This window comes from Dendrobates tinctorius, unplaced genomic scaffold, assembly GCF_039654945.1.
Source record: "Dendrobates tinctorius isolate UK_male_01 unplaced genomic scaffold, ASM3965494v1 ptg000021l, whole genome shotgun sequence".
NCBI classification, from domain to species: Eukaryota; Metazoa; Chordata; class Amphibia; order Anura; family Dendrobatidae; genus Dendrobates; species Dendrobates tinctorius.
The window spans coordinates 30,447,661-30,472,147 of record NW_027361689.1 but is presented as its reverse complement, the minus strand read 5'-3'; the positions used below and the strand labels follow the sequence as shown (position 1 = coordinate 30,472,147).

At 43.0% G+C, this 24,487-nt stretch overlaps 1 protein-coding gene across 1 annotated transcript; it reads right to left on the bottom strand.

The window, feature by feature from the left end:
- Nucleotides 1–313: 313 nt before the first annotated feature.
- Nucleotides 314–3,005, bottom strand: MSGN1 (mesogenin 1). Its single transcript, XM_073568110.1, has one exon. It carries the CDS (start codon nucleotides 1,316–1,318, stop codon nucleotides 767–769), a length of 552 nt encoding a protein of 183 aa, XP_073424211.1. The 5' UTR covers nucleotides 1,319–3,005; the 3' UTR covers nucleotides 314–766.
- Nucleotides 3,006–24,487: the final 21,482 nt, after the last annotated feature.

The following is a 24,487-nucleotide window of genomic DNA, read 5'->3' as shown; positions in this document are numbered from 1 at the left end:
GATGCCACCATTAGAGTGCGCATCATCAATGACCGTTCCAATCACAAGGGGCTCTTCAGAGACCCAGTACTTGGGAATGCTATGGGCCCCAGTGATAGGAATTTTATCCCCTAACATGTGGATAGGGAATAACATTCAAATTTGAGAATATCCCTTTAAACACCATCTGAATAAGGCCTAACTTCATGGTCACTGACATGTAATATTAATAAAAATTACCAAATAACAGTTACATGAAAATCTCACTCTAAGCATAGAAAACAATACGGACATAGCTCTCACTCTACAGGTTTTATTAACAGTGAGACATCATTATTCGTTATTAGATATAAATACATTTACGAAATTGTGCAATTTTTGTGCCGTTTATCCTTATTACTCATATACAAACAATAACACGCATACAGCACATAAGAAACCATCATACATGAATTAAAAAAGGAAAGGTCTTCAACAAGTCCTCCTTTAAAAAAAAATTACTAGAAAAAATATTGGTTAAAAAAAAAAAATCCAAATGTTCCAGTTCTGTCAATGTTTTCAATGATAAAATCCGGCTTAGGTTGCCCATGATAAGAAAGACACATGGGTCATTGTCCTAATTGGTGAACCCAATTTATCAATGACTGTCCGAAACCCCAAAGTAACCAGCAGTCAAATGTCCACTCACATTGGTCATCACTTGTGCCCAGTGTCCCTTGATTATCACTTGGCATCACAACCATCCGGAGGTGTCAATCGCTGGTGGGTGGAGAAGGTCTGGATACAATTATGTTCCTTTTGTGGTGTTGAGAAGGTTGGTAAGTTCCTCAATGTAGGAAATGGTGCTTTTCAATGTCTGGATCTTAGTAAGAGGTTGTCTACCTTGACTGTAGACTGGTGGTAAATTCCTTCTCAGGGTATGAAGGGCTTCAGCAATGGCCCTCATCCTCATCTTCTCCCTCTCGCTTGCCTTTCTCCTGCGTTGGGCATTCATGGAAGCTTTGGGATTATGGTGTCCACATTTATCATTGGGTCTCCCATTTCCATCTTCCATATCGTTCTGGCAGTGAGAAGGGTATGGCAACAACCTGTATGTCACCATGTCTTCATTGTATGGTATCTCTTCCAGGCTTGGTGGATGCGAACAACCCGAGAATGGTGACTCGTAAGAAGCTGCAGGAGATAAGCTTTGAGGAGATGGAGTTTGACTTAAAGAATAGTTCTCAGTGTTTTGTTTCCAGTCCCAAGATGTGGATAAATAAGCAGATTCCGGGTCAGAATCCGAACATAGAGTATAATCCTCCTCCATTTTTATCATAGGTTGGTGGATAGTCTCCATGGACAGTGGCAGATGACAGCCAGCTTCTCCTTGTGGTGGTGCTGTGACTAAGTTCTCACTAGGTGTGAATCCCCTTTTTATATAGATCTGCCAAATCCTAAGTGGGACAGTTCAAAGGAGACAACCAAGTGTCAAGATGGAAAATGAACTCCTGAAGTGTGACTTTACTCTCACGGAGAATTATCAGCCCTCAGCTAAATGGTCTTTCAATAAACAAGACTGGCTGAGGAGAAGGAGACTGGATGGAGGGAACGAAGGGTTCTAAAGAACATATTAAAAAATTCAAGATCTTCTTAAATTAGGTCTTATATGAACCATTGAAATGTAGACGATGGCCCGTGAGTTATTATGACTTCACGACCTTCCAGCATAAGAGCAGATTCTGATCGAGTCTTTCTTTTATATATCTTCTATCCATGCATTTAATTGTCAGGACATCAGAGCTGCAGTTTTCTACCTTGGGGGATATATGACACATCTACTTTTGCACTTGTGAGCATGAACATATTTTTTCGCAATTAAATATTGCAAAAATTAAAATAAAATATAATAAAAAACAACAGATGTAAGAGTCCTTTAAGGAGATAAAAATGTCAAACATATGTTTTTCACTTGGACCAATGTTATTCAATGGAGCAGCGTAGATGAACAATTTTTTTCACTGACTGCATCTATATGTGAAAAGAAAAAATGGCAGCATGCACAATTTTCCTCCGAACATCAGATGAGATGCAACAATTCAAGTCTATGGGTGTGAGAAAAAAAAAAAATCGGATGCCATATGGAGACACAATATTCCATCCGACTTTTACGGATAAATTAAAATTCTGTAACTTAGGAAACTGTAAGGGCTCGTCCACACAAGTGTATACATCAGACAAGTACTATCCGATGTTTTATCAGCTAGCACTCGGACCAATGATATCTGATGGGACAGAACTGATCAGCATTTTTTTCTCATACTGGTTCCGCGTGAGAAAAAAAATGTGCACCATGCTTCGATTGCATCTCAAATTGGATGTCATGCACCCATTCAAGTCTATGGGTGCGTGGAAAACATCGGGCTGCACTTGGATGACATCTGAGTGCAGTCCGATTTCTGTGGTTCTCTCATCTGACACAATCAGAGCCCTCTAAGCTGATTCTTGGAACAAATGTGTTAAAAAAAAAAAAAAGAAAAAAATAAATCATCCCACTTTTGTGGATAAAAATTGAACTGATTATTCTTTATACTGTGGCGTGACACTAGCCTAAAGATTTATACACGGAAAGACTGATCTACTATGCTACAATTATGCCTTACGTTGTACACAAAAAAAACCTACCTTAATGGATTATTCCCCAAATAACAAGTTTTCCCTTAAGGGGTGGGAGAAAATTTGCTGATCAGTGGATGTCTCAGAATGATGCAACCGTGAGAATGACTGTGTGCACACAATCAGGATTTTTAGCAGAAATTCTGGTGCAAATCCTGATGTGTTGGCAGGAAAAAAATTTGTTGCTTATTTTCCCCCTCTCATTAGTAAGTGTGAAATATGCAGCAAAAATGTTGAAAGATTTGGCATGCTGCAGGGGTGCATATGCTCGACCACCACTCAATTCATCGTCTATAAAACGGCCAGAGAAAGCAGAGTATAGTGGCAGTTCCATAAACAGGGGCATAGCACCCGCAGTTGCAGAGGTCCCGTGCAGGTGATGGGCCCGCGAACACCAGCACAAACTTCAACTGGATGCGCATCCTCAGACACACATTCTGTTGAAGTATATTGCTGCGCAGAGACCCGTCGGGTCCAGCAGCGGCAATGCACACTGCCAGCCAATCTGACACCAGCAGCTGACATAGGCGTGCACGTGACAAGGGGAGCATGGCAGTAACGTCATGCCCTCCCGTCGCTTGCAAGCTGAAATCGGCTGCTGGCTTCAGAAGGGGACACCGTGCTGAAGGGGAGCCGAGGGAGGGTGAGTAAAATTGGGTTGTTTTTTCTATGGATTCAAAAACAGCAGCAGAATGGGGGACATATACCAGGATGGGGCATATATGCCAGGATGGGGGATAAATACCAAGATTGGGCCCGGATAGGAGATATATTTACCAGGATGGGACCCAGGACATATATATACCAGGATGGGGGATATACAGTATATACCAGGATGGGCTGCCCAGGAAAGGGACATATATATCACGAAAGGCTCAGGAAAAGGGACATGTATACCCTGATGGGACCAGGAAGAGAGGAAGAGGAATATATATACCAGGATAGAGGAGATTATATATATATATATATATATATATATATATATATATATATATATATATACATATACATACACACAGTATATACACACACGAGGATGGGGCGAGGATGAGAGACATATATACCAGAATGGAGGGCATACAGTTATGCCCAAAAGTTTACATACCCCAGCAGAAGTTTTGCTTTGGCCTTCTTTCAGAGAATATGAATGATAATACCGAAAGTTTTTTCTTTGCATTCCGAACAATTTTCCTTTAATTTGTCACAGGTCACAGGATGTTACCTTTAGTAGCCATTCAAACCCCTTTGAAACAGCTCCTGTGCATGTTATCAGGCCAAAATCACCAGGGGATGTGAACTTTTGATCAGGGTCATTTGGATGTTTTGGGTTGTTATTATGATTTAAAAAGAGAAAACACAGTAGTTTGACAATAAATGGCTTCACTCAACCACTAACCATGAGCGGAGAAAAAGTTTAGGTGTTACCATTCATATTCTCTGAAGAAAGGCCAAGAAAATAAAAAGTCTGCCCGGGTATGTAAACCTTTGAGCATAACTATATTATAACTGTATAAATATATATATATACACCTGGATGAGGGATATATATACTAGGATGGATGACATATATGTATACCAGCATGGGAGGGCCGAGTCCAAATCTTGCACCGGAGTCCATTGGACTGTAGTAATGCCACTATCCATAGATAATGAATGTAATTATTTCAGAAAAACGATGTGGCTGCAGAGCCCCGTTCTCACGAACGATTGAGTTCCCAACAGTCAAACTTTCTCTAATCTGGCCTTTTTTCCCTATCCGACTTGTTATTTTGGGAATAACCTTTTGAATGCCTTGTACTGTATTATGTGTGTTTTCATAGTTCACATATGAAGGGTGACATCCTGTCCTGTAAAGGGGAATAACTGACCTATAGCGTGATGCCAGGCACCAAAATAGTACATTGCTGTACCTAATAGATGTTGTAATCTTAGACTAGATAGGTCTAAGGGTCCTGCTACATTTAGCGATGCACCAGCAATCCCGACGATACGACCTGGTCAAGATCGCTGGTGCATCGCTAAATGGTGGCTAGTGAGCTGCCAAACAGGCAGATCTCACCAGCGATGCAGCAGCCCGTCGGCGGTCGCTCAAAGGCTGGTTTCACATTTGCGTTTCAGGGCGCAGCGACAGCCTGCGCACGGCCACCGCTAAGTCCGGCCCCCTGCCGCGCCTCCGCCGGTAGCTCCGCCTATCGGCGCATGATGCTGCATGCGTCCCCTATCTTTATCACTGGTGACGCAGGCCGTGCGCAGTATGCATTTGGCGGTGCGCCGACCAGCGCCAAACACAACCTGTTGCAATTTGGTTGCGCTCGGCACACCGTCAAAAGGACGCAGGCACCACCAAACGCATAGTGCGCACGTCCCCAGTGATAAAGATAGGGGACGCAGGATGCATGCAGGGTCATGCGCCGATAGGCGGAGCTACCGGCGGAGACGCGGCATGGGCAGGGCTTAGCGGCGGCCGTGCGCAGGCTGTCGCTGCGCCCTGAAACGCAAATGTGAAACCGGCCTTACCTGTCACACGGCAGCGATGATGACGACTTCTGCCTGCATCCATGCATCGCTAGTCGGCGCCGGCCGGATGCCAACGAGGAATAAATGGCCCAGGACAATCGAGTGCGATCAGCGATATCCAGCGGGGGGGGGGGGGGCGGTCACAGGTACGTGTCACACAAAGCAAGATCACAAAATCGGTGACGCTTTAGCGACATCGCTAGCGATCTTGCTATGTGTAAAAGACCCTTTAAGCCGAGCTAAATTAATTATCCAACATGAGCAACTTTGATAATTTAGTGCATTTTAAGAGATTCTCTACCATATGAGTTGCCATTTTTTAGGTGCAGAATAGTAGTAAATTATGGCACATGCCATATTTATTCCATGTTTAAATTTTTTTTAGTGCTTTTTTCTACTGTTTGCATCACTTTTTTTAGGACCCACCGCTCTTAATAAATTACCTCTTAGAATCAACTAGATGTGTGCAGTCTTGCTCAATGCAACGTCTAGTTGGAATGTGGCCGGGAGTATGCATGTAGCATACTTGCAGTCACATGACCGCCCACTCCCGGCACCAGCATAGGAGAATCTTGGCAGAGTGCAGTGAGCGTGCCATGAGGATTCACAAGCCTGCAGGCACATAGAATGACTGTAGACTTGAACCCCGAGCCTGGACAACTCCTTTTACATTTCTTGATCAAGTAATGAAAAGGCCATTCAATCACACCAAGGTGGAGCTTAATTATGAAGGTCCTTAAATTCAGAGACCCACTTCCATGTGTCTCTGCAGGCTGCAGGACTCTACTGAACTGGAGAAGAAATAGGAAGCAGGCATAGCTCTTAATTAAAACCATACTGGGAAGATGGGTGAGTAAGGACTCATTCACACATCAGTTTTTCACATACGAGTACTAACTGTGCCTTTCATGGATAACACCCATACCTGTGATAGTCTGTGGGGCTGTTCCCATGTAAGTGATTTTTTTTTGTGTGGACTGAGTGATCTGTGCAAAATCGTGGAGACATTTCCATTGTTTATCTAAGTGTCGGATCAGACTCAGCAATGAAAGTCTGCACCTCAAAAACGTTTCTAGAATTCGACCCTTTCAGACTTTCGACTCTGCAAAAACTCTTACTGTTCCTCTTATTCATTCACGTCTGGATGATTGTAACTCTCTTCTAATCGGTCTTCCTCTTACCAAACTCTCCCCTCTCCAATCTGTCTTGAATGCTGCAGCCAGGATCATATTCCTCACCAATCGTTATACCGATGCCTCTACCTTGTGCCAGTCCTTACACTGGCTACCCATCCACTCCAGAATCCAGTACAAACTTATTACCCTCACCCACAAAGCCCTCCATGGCTCAGCACCACCCTACATCTCCTCCCTCGTCTCAGCCTACCACCCTTCCCATGCCCTCCGTTCTGCTAATGACCTGAGGTTAACATCCTCATTAATCAGAACCTCCCACTCTCGTCTCCAAGACTTTTCACGTGCTGCGCCGATTCTTCAGAATGCACTACCCAGGCTAGTATGATTAATCCCCACAGTTTCAAACGTGCCTTAAAAACGCATTTGTTCAGACTGGCCTTTCGCCTCAATGCATTAACCTAAATATCCCTGTGTGGCTCATTTCAAAATTTTTTACCATAACCAGGTTCCTCGCATCATGTTCTCACATGCTTTATGCATTTAATAGCCCTCTGTGTCTGTACTGTTACATATTTAGACTGTTAACTGGTTCACGCAGCAACAGGAACACCGGATTCTTACACTAGGGAAGGTCCAAACAATAAAAGCATTTGTTACCATCCACCTTTTGTCTCCCCTTTTTCCTCAGACTGTAAGCTTGCGGGCAGGGCCCTCATTCCTCTTGGTATCTGTTATGATCTATGTGATTATTGTTATGCTGTAATGTCTATTGTCTGTACAAGTGCCCTCTATAATGTAAAGTGCTGCGGAATATGTTGGTGCTATAGAAATATAATTATTATTATTATTATTAATGAATCCAATAAAAAAATCAGACGACATCACTTGGATAACATTCGGTGCTACCAGTTTTTGAGGACTGGTAGAAAAGAAAAGGTAGAGACATTTTTTTCTTCTCATTAGAGAAAAACTGATGAAACTTCGATCAAACGTGGATGACACTGCTAAATTCGGATGAAACACTCTTTGAAAAGATAATAAAACTCTGATCAAAAAAGCTGATGAAATGCGGATCGATTTTGTCAGACGAGAAAATCACTGATGTGTATAAGGGGTCGGACTGGCTCACCGAGTCACTGAAGAATTTGTGAGTGGAACCCCGAGCAGAATGTAGAAGGGACCCGCTGGTTTCATCTGAATGTGCATTCTCAGACACACATTTGGTTGAAATGTATTGCCCAGTCGCCAACACAATAGGCCGCAGTCCTAGCAGACGCCGTTTAGTGACGTGTGTGCCCGTTGCAAAAGGTGCATGACAGGGACATCGCTGGTGGTTTATGCCACTGTTATGCAGCACCTGCGACAGGTGCACTCACATCAGCCACCAGCCTCTGCTTGGTTGGCGGCCATTTTACCATGAGGATGCCAGATCTACAAGAAGAGGATGCTGCACGGCGCCGAGAGTGCAGGCATGTAAGAGATTTTTTTCCCTTTCCCCTTTTGTCACAGTGAATGCAATATGACGCTGGGGCCAGGCAAAGGGACCTACAGGGTACAGTCAGGTCTCCTATAATAGGGGGCATAGCCAGAGCCAAGGGACCTAGGGGGCACAGCCAGGGCCAAGGGACCACAGCCAGGGTCAAGGTACATAGGGGACACAGCCAAGATCAAGGGACATAGAGGACAGAGCCAGGGCCAAGGAACCACAGCCAAGGCAAAGGAACCTACAGGGCACAGTCAGAGCCAAGGGACATAGTGCCACTATAACGGGAATAACATCTAACAGCTCAAATTTGGACTGTAAATACGTTGGTTCATGAGAAACTGATGTTTTAAAGCTGGTGTTGAAAATGTCCACATTCACATCTAAGCACGCCTGCATGCGTCATTCCATATTGTTGAATATATTTTGCCAGAAGTCTGGGGTCACAGCCTGAATTTCTTGCTGTACGTTCTATCAGAGTGCCTGTAATGTTCATGGCTTGTTACTGTACACTCGACCTTTCAAATGACCGCTAGGGAAATATCCAGAGGTGTTTAACAAGGCAATCTTGGTGGACACAGTTCCTTGGAGATTACTCTAGCATCAAAGAAGGCTTCAATGCACAGTTTGGATGGCAAATTTTGACCTCCAAACTTCTTTAGAAACTCTCTTTGGCACCACTTTAAAGACTCAGCTTTTCAATAAGTTTTCACAATGAAAACATGCTCCTCCAAACTGCATTAAATGCAAGCGCCAAACAAACTACCGACTAGCAGAAAGACGTTCAGTAAGTCTATCTACTGGTGAAGATGACTGGTGGGGAGACAAGAAGGCGAGACAACTCGGTGAAAGCAAGTTCTAGTCGCTGTGGCTCATTGCGTTCTCACTTCTCATGAGCCAATGTAAGGTCGAAATTTCAGTGTTGTTGACCTTCTTTTTTAGAAGTTACAGGAATTTTTCCTGGGTAAAGTATGAAGTGAATCATCCTGTACGTTGTCACTGATTGAGTAGTAACCCAAAATAAGGAGCGGAGCAATGTGTGACCATGGCCTCAAAGAGAACCCTGAAGTACGTGAACTCCAATATTGCTACACACGTAAAAAAACCATACATGTTTTTTCATTTAATAAACATAAAGCTTTTTCATTTCTTGATTTAAAAAAATGTTAACTCAGTGCTTTATGTTTTTTTTTTCCGTAGATAACAATAGTGGAATTCATGCAGTCATTAATCGCAGTGCGCTGATGCACGGATGTATGAACCTGTTTTTATTTTTCAAACACATCATACTTCCCATATAGAACATTTCAGAATGTATTTTCCTAAAAAGTTCTTTATAGGAAGAAAAAATGTGTGCAGTGTGTAAAAGAAAAAAAAAAAATCACAAATTTCATACGTTTTTTTGCAGTACAACAAAAAAAGAAAAAAGATTAGTGCTGCCCTGGAGTAAGCAGCGCCAATTAAGATACAGTCTCAGATATGTAAGTAGTAGAAATTTTAAAGTTTGTAACTATTAGTAAATTTTAAGAATTATTATTATAATAATATATTATAGCTTTTTAAAGCCATATAGATTGTGGGGGTCTGGGCCTTAGGACACCCACTGATCGCTCAGATCATTGCGCAGAAAAGCTTAGATCACCAAGGAGTGCTTAGCAAGTGTGCATGCTCAGAATGCTTCGGCTTTGAGGGACTACTGAAGGTCTCAGGACAACGGACTCCACAAATCAGCAGGGTTTGTTACCCCCTTGGAAGGAGATCAGGAGCTAAGCTCTCTCTACACGACGAGGTAGATGTCGGTTGTGCTACATAGCCAGCACCTGCCTCTTCCAGCCGCAACTGGAGCTGAATTCTGATCTCAGGTGCTAACCATTTAGATGTTACTATGAATCCCCGACAGTGGCATTTAAAAGCAGCTGAGCTCACTGGCCAGCTGGGGTCCTCCCGAAGGCCTCAGTGGCTTCCATCTTGGTACTCCTGTAAAGCTCAACCAGCGGCTGACCTTCGTATGAGGCTGATTTACATCATCTACTGCAATAATGTGGTATTGAGGTACCGTATATAGTATGAGATCACACCATCATAGGTTCAAGTCCTGTAAGGGGACTAAAAAATATATCCCACACTCCTTTTTACCTATGAAAGACAAATAAATGAAGAAAATAAACATATTTTGTATTGCTCTGTCTGCCAAAAGTCTAGTATATAAAAGAAAGTATAAAATTAATTAACCCACGCGGTAAATGCCTTAAAAAGAAAAGAATAGAAACACCAGAATTGTAGTTTTACAGTCGCCACACGTCTCTAAAAAAAAAAGATACAATAGAAAGCAGTAAAAACACTAATGAAAATGTCAACTCGCCACGCAAAAAATAAGCCTTCACATAGCTCAATTAACAGAAAAATTAAAACGTTACGTGTCTCAGAAGATGGTGATTAAAAACACTTTTTTCTTTTGGCTTTATAAACTCCTGAATTTTATTTCACCACTTAATTAAGTAATTTAAAATATCTATGCAAGCTTGGTATCAGCTTGGTCGTACTGACCTAGAGAAACATGTTGCCAGGTTATTTTTACCATACAATGAACACCGTAAAAGCATAGATTGCTAGCAACGGGGCAAGGCCAGTAATTTGAAAGCCCTAGCCCATGAACCATTAGCAGTGTCGCAACTAGAGTCTGATGGGCATATTGGCCCCGATGCAAGATTTGGACCAGGGCCCCCCCCCCCTCCTGATTATATATGTGTCCTCCATCCTGCTATATGTCCATTATTCTGGGCCTCATCCTTCTATATACTGTATGTCCCCCGTTTTGTTGCTTTTCTTTAATGTATAGAAAAAGATACACCATTATGCTCAACAGGGGTGTACATAGAACCATAGCAGAAGTATAATGCATTCCCCATAGTCCTCTATATAGTTTAATGTATCCTCCATATAGTATAATGCAACCCCATAATCCTTCATATAGTATAATGTACCCCTCATAGTCGTCTGTATAGTATAAAGTGCACCCCATGGTCCTCCATATAATATAGTGCACCCTCCATATAATATAATGCACCCTCCATACTCCTCCGTATAGTATAATGCACTCTATAGTCCTCCATATATTGCACCCTCCATATAGTATAATGCACACCATAGTTCCCCATATAGTATAATGCACCTCAAAGTCCTCCATATAATATAATGCACCCTCCAAATTCCTCCATATAATATAATACACCCCCAAATATTCTCCTTATAGTATAATGCAACCCCATAATCCTTCATACAACATAATGCCACCCCCATAGTCCTTCATATCCTATAATATACCCCTCATAGTCCTCTGCATAGTATAAAGTGCACCCCATAGTCCTCCATATAATATAATGCACCCTCCATATTCCTCCGTATAGTATAATGCACCTTCCAAATTCCTCCATATAATATAATGCACCCACCATATTTCTCCATATAGTACAATGCACCCCAAAGTCCTCCATATAATATAATGCACCCTCCAAATTCCTCCATATAATATAATGCACCCTCCATATTTCTCCATATAGTATAATGCAACCCCATAATCCTTCATACAGCATAATGCAACCCCCATAGTCCTTCATATAGTATAATGAACCCCTCATAGTCATCTGTATAGTATAAAGTGCACCCCATATTCCTCCATATAGTATAATGCACACCATAGTTCTCCATATAGTATAATGCACCCCTATGTCCTCCATATAATATAATGCACCCTCCAAATTCACCCATATAATATAATGCACCCACCATATTTCTCCATATAGTATAATGAAACCCATAGTCCTCCATATAGTATAATGTATCCAAAAGTCCACCATATATAATGCACAGCCCATAGTCCTCCATATAGTATAATGCACAGCCCAGGGTATAATGCACAGTACATAGCCCTCCATATAATATAATGCACTCTCTATAGACCGCCATTTAGTATAACACACCTCTATAATATACAGCCCATATCCTTCATATAATGTAAATAACGCACAGCCCATGGTCATCCATGTAGTATAATGCGCATTCCATAGTCATACATGTAGTAGTACACCATGTACTCACTGATTTAAAAATATATACTCACCTTCCCTCCTCTCCCCCACCACGCAGCATCTTCTTCTAAAGGCGGCAGCTGACTTCAGTGTGCAAGTGACGGGAGGGCATGACGTCACTGCCGTGCGCCCCCAGACACGTGCACACCAACGTCAGCTGTTGGCCTCTGATTGGCTATCAGTTTGTCTTGCTGCTCACAGACCCCATGGGTCTTGGCGTTGCAATACACTTCCGCTGAATGTGAATCCGAGGACGCACATCCAACAGAAGTATTTGCTAGCGTCGGCGGGCCCCTCGCTTGTTGAGCCCGGTCACAAAGGCGACTGCGGTAGTTACGTCCCTGACCATTAGTATTCCCCAAGTCTCTTTCTGCTACAATTTTAAAACCAAAAAGTTTTACATTGTTTGGTTATTTTTTGAGTAACAATTTTATTATGGATAAAATAGGTAAAAAAAAAAATCTCACGCCCATAGTGCTAAACAAAAAAAATAGACAAAATCAAATAAAGTTATTCTTTTAAAAAAGAAGATACATGCCCACATAAGAGAATATCATTTGATGCAAATGAGTAGGGGAGGAGTGTGATGCTTGTGTAGATGGGTTGTGTAACACACCAATACATGCCCATAGCACAGAGTAATGCACATGAAACAAGGTACCGTATGTACAGTCCAAATTTCAGTACGATAGACCGTCTTTTTTTTTTTTAGATGTTACTGCAATTTTTCCAGAGTGAAGTTTCAAGAGAATCACCCTGTATAATATTGATGCATAACGATTTGAGGGGTAGTTGAGATGCTGACGTTTAAATGACGTGTTGAAAGAGTAGTGCCACGCTTGTAGTTGTGCATCAAGTATTATGCGTTTCGGGTCCGTACAGAACCCTTTCTCAAATAGTTTTGTTCAAGAGGTTTCTGCACGGACCCAAAATGCATAATAAAGACTACTTGAAGCACAACTACAAGTTCCGTGTAATTCCTCTTTCTAGACATCAGCACGGTCAGATAAAAGTCAACCCTTCAACTTTTAAAAAACGGCACTAACTAAATAATGATTGAGGTTCCAAAAAAACAAAACCTCATTGTTAGAACTATTTTTATTCCACAAAATAGGCAAAAAACAATGATGAATCGGCAAAGGAAGGGGTATCCAGACGTTTTTTTAATTAAAAAAAAAGTATTAGTTGAACATTCCCAGTACTAGAGACAAAAATAAATGTGAGAGCTTTTCCTATATGTTTCAGACTTAATGTTATCAGTCCTCACTCATGGATCCATGCGTAAAGACTGGGATTCAGCCCGAAACGTGAGAAAAGCTCTTATGTTTACTTTTTTCTACAGTAATGGGAATAATAATCTGTTTTTGTTTGTTTTTTTTCAGTTCTACCAATAATCTTTTTTTAATATTATTTGATACCAAAAATCATATGGTTATCCCTTTCTTTTCCTATTGCTACCACCAAGCAGGAGTTGTCTTACATCTGAGCCGAGGATATGCTGGCTACTTCAACATTGGTGAGCTGGATCATACTCTTATTTAATAATGAATCGGTTCCCAAATTTATGAAAGGCATTTCCAAGTTTTTTAGTTGAAAAATTGGTCTAAAAGTAAGCCAACTCAAACTTAATTTAACCTTTTGGCAAGATTCATCAGTGTGTCCTAAAAAAAATTGATAAATCCGACCTTCCGACTAGACAGACCACATTTATCATACAGTTCTAAGCAGGTTGCACGATGCAGTGACAAACAGGAGGCAGAGCAAGGGTTAACAGATTTAAAGGTGCTCCCCACGGGGAGATAAACAGTTAAACTGGGAAAGAATAAATGTGAATAGAAAAAATAGCAACAATTCACTCAGTAAACTTATCGTGTCACAAATGTTCTGATGAGGGTAGTAGTCCTTGTAGCTGTCAGCGACATGTCCTCAAGAGGGGTCCAAGGTTAGTGATCCGTCTTCTGGCGGCAGCGGTCAGTCTCTGGTACCTTCCGCTGAGCCCCTAGTCCATAAGCTGGTGCAGCCAACGCAACAATAGCTGTAGCAATCCGGGGGTTAAATGAGGGCTGTGGTACGCTGTCCAGCAGTAAGGTCTGCATGGTACTGTTCTGTAACCGGCCCTGGGCTCTCTACACGTGCACCGACTTCACTGTCATGGACGCGCAGTGCCTCTTACACTAGCTGTCTCGCTGGTGGCACCGCAAGCTGTCCTCTGCAGTCCGTCACTGCGCTGTCGCTTCAGGTGCCAGCACGCTGCCCACCTTGCTGCTTGCATACTGCCGGCAGGAACCCCACTGCTGCTTCGCGCGCTTTTTTCTCAGCTTCCGGACGGGTTCCCTTTCTAAACACGCTCCCACTGCCCAAGTCATGGGGCCTGTCGGGTCCCCTATTCCTTCCCCTGGGAAACATGGGACGCAGCCTCGACAGTTCCGCATCCGGCTCAGTATAGGTACCCACAGCCTGGTCTCCCTCCTTACACAGTATGAGCCACTTAGAAAATTTGGTGCAACATGCAAGTCTAAAAGTAGGGCCTGACGGTGCAGCATGCTGCAAAACTCTGCACACTTCAATGCACAGTCACTACCCAATTTTGGTCCTCAATCAAACTGCCTTTAACCTGCTGTGGGAGGGCAAAGCTTCATCTGGGCAGCAATGCACATCGATGCATCACCTGGCTGTGTTGTAAAATACCATTTAACAATCCATTATTTAAGCTCAGCTGCCAGGTGATCACCAGTATGTTAACATGGGAGACAAATTTGGAAAGAGTATTATTTCTTCTAAATGCACCTGAAAGAGGAACGGTCAACAAATCAAGCTAGCTAGCCTTTGCTCTTATTTTATTCCTGCTTATCCCCTGAATATTTCCTTTAACTTTTTTTAAATCCGCCATACTGTTCCAAAGATATGGGCCTAAATATTTAGTGCAAATGTTTTACATTCTTTACTATAGGGGTGTGTCTTTAGGCTGTTCTGCATAATCATACTGTGGGCAACGCCCCTTTGGTAAAGGTAGTGAAAATTAGCTCTAAATAAAAAGGCTCATATCTTAGGAGGAAGTGTATGATGGATTTGAAAAAAAAACAAAAACAAAAAACACAGAATACTCAGGAGAATCACGGGGGAAAAAAATGAGAGCAAAATCTGGACACTTTTGACCTGGTGACAGATGCCCTTTAAATTCACACTATCAAAGGATTAGAAAGGATTAGTAAATCTACCCCACAAAGTTACACTTCCTTACAAAACAGCTACTCAGTTCTCTGTAGGTTGTCACCATGTCTGCTGTCCCTTTAACCTTACAACCCCAAACTGGTATCTTGTTGATCTACATGGTAAGTGCCACCCCAACCCCAGGTACTGACTACAAATGGACAGTAGTCCTTCACACATGTTAATAAGGACCTGAAGTTTACATTTGCTGTTCTTTGATCTCTGCTTATCGAAATGGGAATGGGATCAGTATGTGACGTAACAACACAAAAATCAGTGATTTATAACACAGGGCTATTAATTATGTGGCTACTTTCTCTGGAACCAAAGTTGTGTTTTACACCAGGGGCCCAGGAAAGGAACTTGAGATAAGATTATCAGATCTGGGAACATGAGAAAACAAGAAGACATCTAGATAAAGATAGCAGGGAAGTAAGTGGTGATGGAAATGTATGGGGCAGTCTGCAGAAATGGTATTTTCAGAATGTTTTAGGACCCTTTCACATTGTGTTTTTTCCTACACTCCATGTAGTCTACTACATCTAGCTGCCCTCCTTCAATGGCCAAAAATGATGTCCAACAGAGCACACAGTGACTGCATCTGCATCATGATAGTCAATGGACATGTCGAAACCCAAAATGGATGGGGGTTCGGGCATAATTTCCAACACTGAATGTAGGAAAAAATGCAATCTGAAAGGGTCCTCCGAAACGTTATCAGGGAAACCAGCATATAATATGCCAGTTTCCCAATCAACATTAACAAGGTTTCTTTGGACAGTCAAACGGGAACAACACTTTACAGATCTATCTGTCGTCTGTAGGAATAGTTCCTGGTAAAGTCACTCAAGGTTATTAAAGCGTAGTCGTCCATTTAATATTATATATATTCATATACAGCGCTGGCAAAAATTAAGAGACCACCACATCAAAACCCTGTTGTGGCCAGCCCATTCTCCAGACCTGAACCCCATTGAAAACCTCTGGAATGTCACCAAGAGGAAGATGGATAGTCACAAGCCATCAAACAAAGAAGAACTGCTCAGATTTTTGCGCCAGAAGGAGTGTGAAAGACGGGTGGCAAGCATGCCAAAACGCATGAAAGCTGTTTTTCAAAATCATGGATATTCCACAAAATATTGATTTATGAACTCTTCCTGAGTTAAAACATTAGTATTGCTGTTTCTAATTTATTAAGGACTTGCTTTCTTTACATTATTTGAGATCTGAAAGCACTGTTTTTGTTTTTTTTTTGTTTTTTTGATTTTGACCATTTCTCCTTTTCAGAAAAAAAAAAATTATTGCTTAGAAATTTGGAGACATGTTGTCAGAAGATTGTAGACTAAAAGAACAATTTACATTTTATTCAAAAATATAAAGAGAAAAATTAGACAAACTGAACATTTGAAAGTGGTCTCTTAATTTTTGACAGAGATGTATATATATATATACACATAATATATATATATATATATATATATATATATATATATACACACACACAGTATATACTGTATATATACAGAGAGAGAGAAATATATGTATATACACACCATATATATTTCCCAATAGCCAATGTGAAAATAAGAAACTTTTTATAATCTATCTTATCAAAGAAATGCATTACTTTCTTCTCCTGGAATGGTCATTCATTCTCAAAATTCTAAAAATTTACAGGCAATAGACATTAGAAACGGAAATTTGTGCTTATAAAGTTTTATGAGGAAATGTAACTGTTGGGGAGAAGCTGCCGAGGACTCGCCTGTGTGACTAGTCTTCTGTGGGACTTGGTCCCTGGTGGTTATTAAATTATGTTCTTCTCTGAAATATCAAAGCTTCCAGAGTTAAGCATAGCTGTCTGAAATCATGTAGAAAGTAGATTGGGCCGCATGTATCAGCTGTCAGGTTCCCTTTAAAAGGAGTTTTTTGGCCTTAGGGTACAAGTCTGCAGTCACATGTGCGCTGTTGGCGTCCCTGCACACTTCCTCCTTCCCCCAGCAGGGATGCTGACTCACTAACCGCCACAACGTCCGACCCACACCTCTTCCTCCTTCCTTTGCTGCCCACTACTTGCAGGTCCCCGGGCACTGTGCTTGGGGCACGTCTGCGCCCGGTCTCTTAAAGGGACAGCGTCCACCTTCATAAAGTGGCTTCAGCCAATGTCTGGGAAACACTTATTATTTAAGGCACTTCAACCTGTTGAGAGGTGCCTGAGCAACATGTTATACCAGTAGTCTGCTTGCTTGATAGTTCTCAGGTCTCCAGTACCTGCCAATATCAAAAAACTGACCATCACATCCAAACATAAAATAGGTCTGAACAGGTGCTTACATAGAGTAGCCATCTCATATACAATTAAACAAAAAGCAGCACTCTGTAGTGCTATAGCATGCAAACATGAAATGTGAAAATTAAATTGCATTACTGCACTAGAAATATGAAAATTTGAGAATGCTTAGCGTATATATTGGCCAATTCATGTGTACCCGGCAGCCACGATAAGGCAATTCTCGTTGCGAGGAACTAATGGCAATTCTCTTAGACTGAAGTTTTCATCTGTATGGGAACCTAATGTGAATCCTCTATTAAACTGAAGTCTATATCTCTATGGAGGGGTAGGATCCTGCTGCAATTAAAAACGCCTGAGGTCTCAGGTAGAAGGCTAATGTATACAAATATCAAAATACTGACCTACACATCCAAACATAAATTAGATCTGAACAGGTGCCTACCTAGAGTAGCCAACTCATATACAGTCAAACAAAAAGCAGCACACTGTAGCGCTAACCTGTTCAGCACTAATTTATGTTTGGATGTGACGGTCCGTATTTTTTATATTTGTATGCATTGGCCTTCTGACTGAGCACTCCACCCCTTAGCCTCAGGTGTTTTTAATTGCAGCCGTATCCTACCCCTCCACAGAGATATAAACTTCAGTCTAAGAAAGGATTGGCATTAGGTCCTGGTAATGTTTGTTTGGTATAGCGCTACAGAGTGCTTTTTATTTGATTCCAGTACCTGCCAGTCAGTTTACCTGTCGGGTGTACGCTTAGTCATGCCCCTCCAGGCTCTCTTCAGTCCACGACACAGTGGTTCCACCACCCAGCCTATTACACGTGCTGTCAGTATTCTCTGGTGACAGCGCCGGAAGTGGGTGGTCATGTGACCACAAGTTTTGATTTGCATACTTTTGGACACACTCCATACGCTTGTAACGAGCAAGGCTGCAAATGACTAGTTGGCAGGTTACTGCATATATGCAAATAGCATACGTGTGGTCACACACCCGTGGCTCCTGGCGCCAGAGAACCCTCACTGCGCATAGTGCACGCAATGCGAGGATTTACAAGTCTGAAGTCATATGGAGTAATTGCAGGTTTATATCCTAAGGCCGGACAACTACTTTAAGCAGTGTATAGGAGGGTGCATCAAACTGAATTATCGCAGCACCTAGATTTGCCTCCGTTTGTTATAGACAATCCCACAAAATATCTGATGTTAATGGCCACTTTTATGTGAAACACTTCATCATCGACAATCCGAAACGTTATTTTAATCCCGTGGTCTTTTTTTTATTTTATCTCAGGCTGTGTGCTTAGGCCTCATATAATTATCCATATTCCAGATGTGCTACTCAGTTGGCCCCTAAGGTTCTTTGGACATGAAACTACCTAAATATAAAGCTCTCCAGATCGCGTCTGCTGTCTTATAAAGATGATGATACGAGAGCTGAACATTTTGGACTTCAGATTGAAGCAAAACACCAGTGAGATCTGTGCAGCTGCTGACGTATTCAGTCCACAGAGCATTGCCTAACTGGGTGGGACATAGCTTTAGCTACTTATCAAAAAGGAGCCGGACTAGCAAAGGTTGTGACTCCAGACATGCATCGCTCCTTAGTGACTTTTTTTTCCAAGCAGTTCAGGAATTGCCCCTTTTTTTCTGGTGTTTTTTCCACCTTTTTTTTTTTTTTTTTTTGGGGGGGGGGGTCATTATTTTCTAAAGCATGCTTTTCTTTTTGAATGATTCTATTAATATTTTTAGGACCCATCTGCAGAGGGTCACAAGGCCGCTGGTGAAGGCAGCTCAGGAAAACAACTGCCAGCGTTTTGCTGAAGTGGTTTTGCCTGGGAAAACTTGGCACCATGTGCACAAAGCCTAAAGGCTGGAAGATATGAAAAATAAGTTGGTTATTCATAGAAATAAATAGGAATATTATTTTGAGCATTTTATGAGCATTTTTTTTTTTTTTTAACAGAAGCAGAGTTGCTTCAAAGATGCAGTGTGAACATACCCTTACAGTTATATTAGTATGACAGTCCAACTGGCTGGTATTCCTCCGTGCACCACAAAATAAGGTATACAGTACTATTGTATTATACTTTTCCATTAACAATATCTAGGCTAAAAAAAGGAAACTGCACAGTATTAATGTATATTTTTAATATAATGGGACGTTGTGTTTTGCTTTTTTTCTCCTATACACTGTATGGTAAAATGAATGGCGTCATTCAAGAATACAACTCGTTCCGTAAAATAACAAAACCACATATGGCTATGTTAGATAGAAAAGTAAAAATAAAATATGGCTTTTGGTGAAGAAAAAAGGCGAAACAAAATATGAATTGACCGTGTCCTTTAAGGAAAATAGGTCTTTGTTGCCTATGGCAACCAATCACAGCACAGCTTTCATTTGATTTCCTGCTCTTTAAAAAAAGCTGTGCTGTGATTGGTTGCTATGGGGAACAGACAATTTTTCATAAATGTGGCCTTAAGATTATCCTTTATGTACACTAGATAGTGATTAAGGTTTATTTACTTGTGGTAACAGGTCTCACTGTGTATAAAGGGAGCCCTGTCAGTCACTGGCAGAGGATGGGAAGAAGCCGCCGGACCTTTTAGACTAGTCACCTACATAACTTAGTCCCCAGGGGCTTTCAAAGTGTGTTTTTCTCTGAAACGCAGCGGCGATTCAGGGTCAGACATACATGGATGAAGTCATACAACCAGTAGTTTGGGCAGTATGTATCCGTTGTCAGGATCCCTTTAAGAGAACATGATTATCAGTGGTCCAATTTCATTCGCCACCCCGTACAATCTACCGTAATTTGTCTGGTAGTGTAAAGGTTCGGACCCTCATCGATTAAAGGATAGGACAACAATGTTTTAGTCTGGAGAATACCTTTAAAATAATTTTCAAACTCTAGTCTATAAATATATTCTATATCCGATGCCAGAGTTCACACTGACTCACTGAATTATATCGCCTCCATAACGGACTTATTGGGATGTTGTAGCCAGTGATGGACGTGATATATGAAATTCATCACATTACGGCCAGTCCTGCATCACAACTAGGATTACAGATACAATCAAGTTCCACCGGCATCAACAAAAATTCAGGAGCCTCCGGCAACAATGCATGGAAAATACCAATAACATTGAAAAACAGTAAAACCGAGATTATAGGAAGAGATCAGATGGAATAAAGGTGGTGAAAAAAGAAATTAAATCAATAATAATAATCAAAATGATAATATAGAATGATAATATAAAACAACAATATAAATAATACTATCTATATATAATTGCCTTAAATTGTCTGTCATCCACTTCAGTCTGGTTGTCCCTGGATCCCACAATCCACTGCACCGCACCGGAAGTACGCCGACCGCCATTTTGGAACACCCAAGTGATGCCGCTCAGATCCAGATCGTCGCTGCGATCCCGAATGCCGCTGGGATCCAGGCCACCGCTGCAATCCCAACCGCCACTGGGATCCCAGCTGATTCTTGGATCCAGGCCACAGCTGTGATCCTAACTGCCGCTGCGATCCCAGCCACTGCTTGGATCCCAGCTGCCGCTTGGATGCAGGCCGCCGCTGCGATCACGAGGCTGTGAAAGGGGTGTAACGAGGGGATATAACGAGAGGGGTGTAATGAAGGTGGTATAATGAGAGGGTATGAGGGGGGAGTAATGAGAGGAATGCCGCCTGACTACCTTCCAGATCCCGCCGCTGCCTGCCCACCCACCTCTGTGCAGTCACAGCCAGCAGGAAAGACATGTCTCTGAGGAAGAACCTGGTGTAAGGTTCGAAACGCGTCAGGCGTGGGGGTCTGTTTTCCCCTTTATGGTTTTATCATGAAATTATGTGAATAAAACTTATCGTGGATTTTATCAAGTCTCCAGTGCCGGATCTTCCTTCTCTCTTCATGTTAGCAGGAAAGACAGTGGCTTGAGGCCTGTGCTGGAGATTGGGTGCGGCCACCCTCTGGTGGTGCCGCACACCATTTCCAGCACAAGCTGCAAAACACCCTCTTTCCTGCCGGCTGTGAGAGGGGTGTAATGAGAGGGTGTAATGAGGGGGGAGTAATGAGAGGGATGCCGCCACCGGACCCCCGCCAGGACCCACCGCCTGACTACACACGCCGGAAACTCGCCGCTGTCTGCCCACCCACCTCCGTGCAGTTACAGCTGGCAGGAAAGACCGCAACTTGAGGTCTGTGCTGGAGATTGGGCGCAGCCACCCTCTGGTAGTGCCACACACCATATTCAGCACAGGCCGCAAAACACCGTCTTTCCTGCTGGTTGTGACTGCATGGAAGTGGGTGTACCGCCACCCCCAGTGCCGCAAAGCTGCCCCCATTGTGATGTTACTGCCCTCCCAATCCGAGGATGCACATTCAGCTGAAAAGCATTGCAGCGCAGAGACCTGACAGGTCCCTGCACTGCAATACAAGCTGTCGGCCAATCAGACCCCAGCAGCTGACATACGAGTGTCCGTGACTGAGGGCACATGGCAGTGATTTCATGCGTTGTCTGTTGGTCTGTTGCTTGCATACTGAAGTGAGCTGCCGACTACAGAAGAGGACATCACATGGCGTGGGAGTGGAGGGAAGGTGAGAATGGTATATATTTATTTAATACATTAAGACATATATACCAGGATGGGGGTCACATATACCAGGGTTAGGCCCATGATGAAAGACAAATATACCAGGATGTGGCCAGGACGAGGAACATATATACCACGATGGAGACATATATACCAGGATGGGGGACATTACTGCATAATGGGGAAGGGGTACAGCATTTATGTCCTTGTAGGATTAGTGTGTTAAAAGGGTGCATTCATCTGATCAACATGCAGGGGGAACTCCAGGTAACGGCACTGATAACATTGATACAAAACTAGAATAACATATATAATAATATATAATAATAATAATAATAATAATAATAAAGCTAATATAAAAAGGACATTAATAATATAAAAAATAGTATATATGATGGATAATATTGATAATATCATTGATATAAATAATTATAATCATGGCCAAAAGTATTGGCAAAAATTATTGCAATTACATGTTTTGTTATACACATGTACACACGTGGTCAAAATTGTTGGTACCCCTCGTTTAATAACAGAAAAACCAACAATGGTCACAGAAATAACTTGAATCTGATAAAAGTAATAATAAATCAAAAATCTATGAAAATGAACAAATGAAAGTCAGACATTGCTTTTCAACCATGCTTCCACAGAATTAAAAAAAAAAATAAAACTCATGAAATATGCCTGGACAGAAATGATGGTACCCCTGAAAATAATGTGACAAAAGGGATGTTAGGCATCGGGTTCCTGTCGCTGCACGGCAGGAATCCCAGGCCTTGCATCCGGCAGTCTCCCTTTCCTCTTCGGCCATAGAGGAACTTGCTCAGCAGACTCGTCGATCCCGGCGCTCTGCTCAAACCAGCTCTGTGGGTTTGATTGCTGCTGCTACCTCTGGCCCAGCTATAGCAACGCATGTTGGTCAGCAGCGAGCTACTCCAGGGATTAAGTCCTCCTTTCGGTCCACTGAGCATGCCCGTGGGACGATCTCTCATTGGAGATCGGAGGTCACATGCTCAGGTCCTTCTCCAGCTCGGATTAGACCATCAGAAAGGTCAGGAAGGTCCCGAAAGGACGCGGCTATAAAAGGTTCGCATGGCCGCTCGGCCACGCACTATAGACTAGTATGCCCTGCGGTTTCACCATCTCCACAATGGAGGAGTTAGGAATCCGCAGAAAGAATTGACATGTCAATTCTTTCTGCGGTTTAGAAACCGCAGATAATTCGCGCGGAAAATTCTGCAGCGTCTGCACTGCGGTTTCCATTTCCCATAGGGAATAATGGTACTGTACACCGCAGCAAAAACTGCTGCGGATCCGCAGTGGCCAAATCCGCTGCGGGTCCACAGCAGAATCCGCAGTGTGTGCACACACCCTAACATTATACTAGCGCCAGGGTCTGGCTAGTAATGGCGGACGAACAGCGACTGCTGCAGTACATCCGGCAGCTGCAGGGCAGTTTGGCGGCTCTCGAGCGTTCAGCCTCAGCTGCGGATGTTACTGCGGTCGCTGTTCAGGCAGCCACAGAGGCTGTCTCCCTTTTGACCACTGCCATCCCTGCCCCAACTTTGTCCCGCCTCCCGCTGCCCAAGAAATTCTCAGGCAACAGTGCTTCTTGTAGGGGTTTCGTGAGCCAGTGCTCTATACAGCTGGAGCTGCTGGCAGCACGATTCCCCTCCGAGCGGACTAAGGAAGGATTTATTATTTCCCTTTTGTCGGGCAGCGCTTTGGAGTGGGCCACACCGCTGTGGGAGCGTGGTGATCATGTGGTGCAGAGTGCTTCAGAGTTCTTGGGCACTCTGAAGCAGGACTTCCTGGGACCGCGAGTCACCCATGACACCGCGCTCCGGCTGCTGGCATTGTCACAGGGCTCGTCCATGGTCAGCCACTTTGCCATCCAGTTCCAGACGCTGGCCTCGGAGTTAGAGTGGCCAGATAAGGTCCTCATCCCGGCATTCTGGAGAGGTTTGGCTGACCATGTGAAGGACACTCTGGCCACCAGGGAGATTCTCGCTACACTGGAGGAGCTTATCACTGTCTCCACCCGTATAGACCTTCGCTTTGCCGAGCGAAGGTTGGAGCGGTCCCAGTGTAGGCAGAGGTTTAGGTTGGCACCCAGTTTTGCTAAACCTCTGGAACCTCCCGATCGTTCGTCGGAGCATCAGGGGGCTTCCCATGAGGGATTCAGGTCCCGGTCCGCTCGCGTTCCTGTGATCTGCCATGGTTGCCGGCAGTCCGATCACCTTGCCAACCAGTGCCCACAGCGGCTCGGGAAACTCTTGCATCTAGTGGCCGTAGGAGGCAGCTCACTAGAATTCGCGGCGTTTTACTCCAAGTTGTCCTTTAAAGGGACAGTTGAGTTTAGTTCTTCCACTCTGGCGGTGAAGGTTTGCATGGATTCCAGAGCGGAGGGCGATTTTATGTCATCTGCCTTCGCTCAACGGCACGCAATACCACTGGTTATGATATCTAAGCCAGTCACCATCAGAGTAGTGAACGGCGTGACTCTGCCCTCGCAGATTAC

Coding starts and splice junctions, on each gene's coding strand:
- MSGN1 (XM_073568110.1), bottom strand. CDS start 1,318: ATGGAGACTATCCACCAACCTATGATAAAAATGGAGGAGGATTATACT.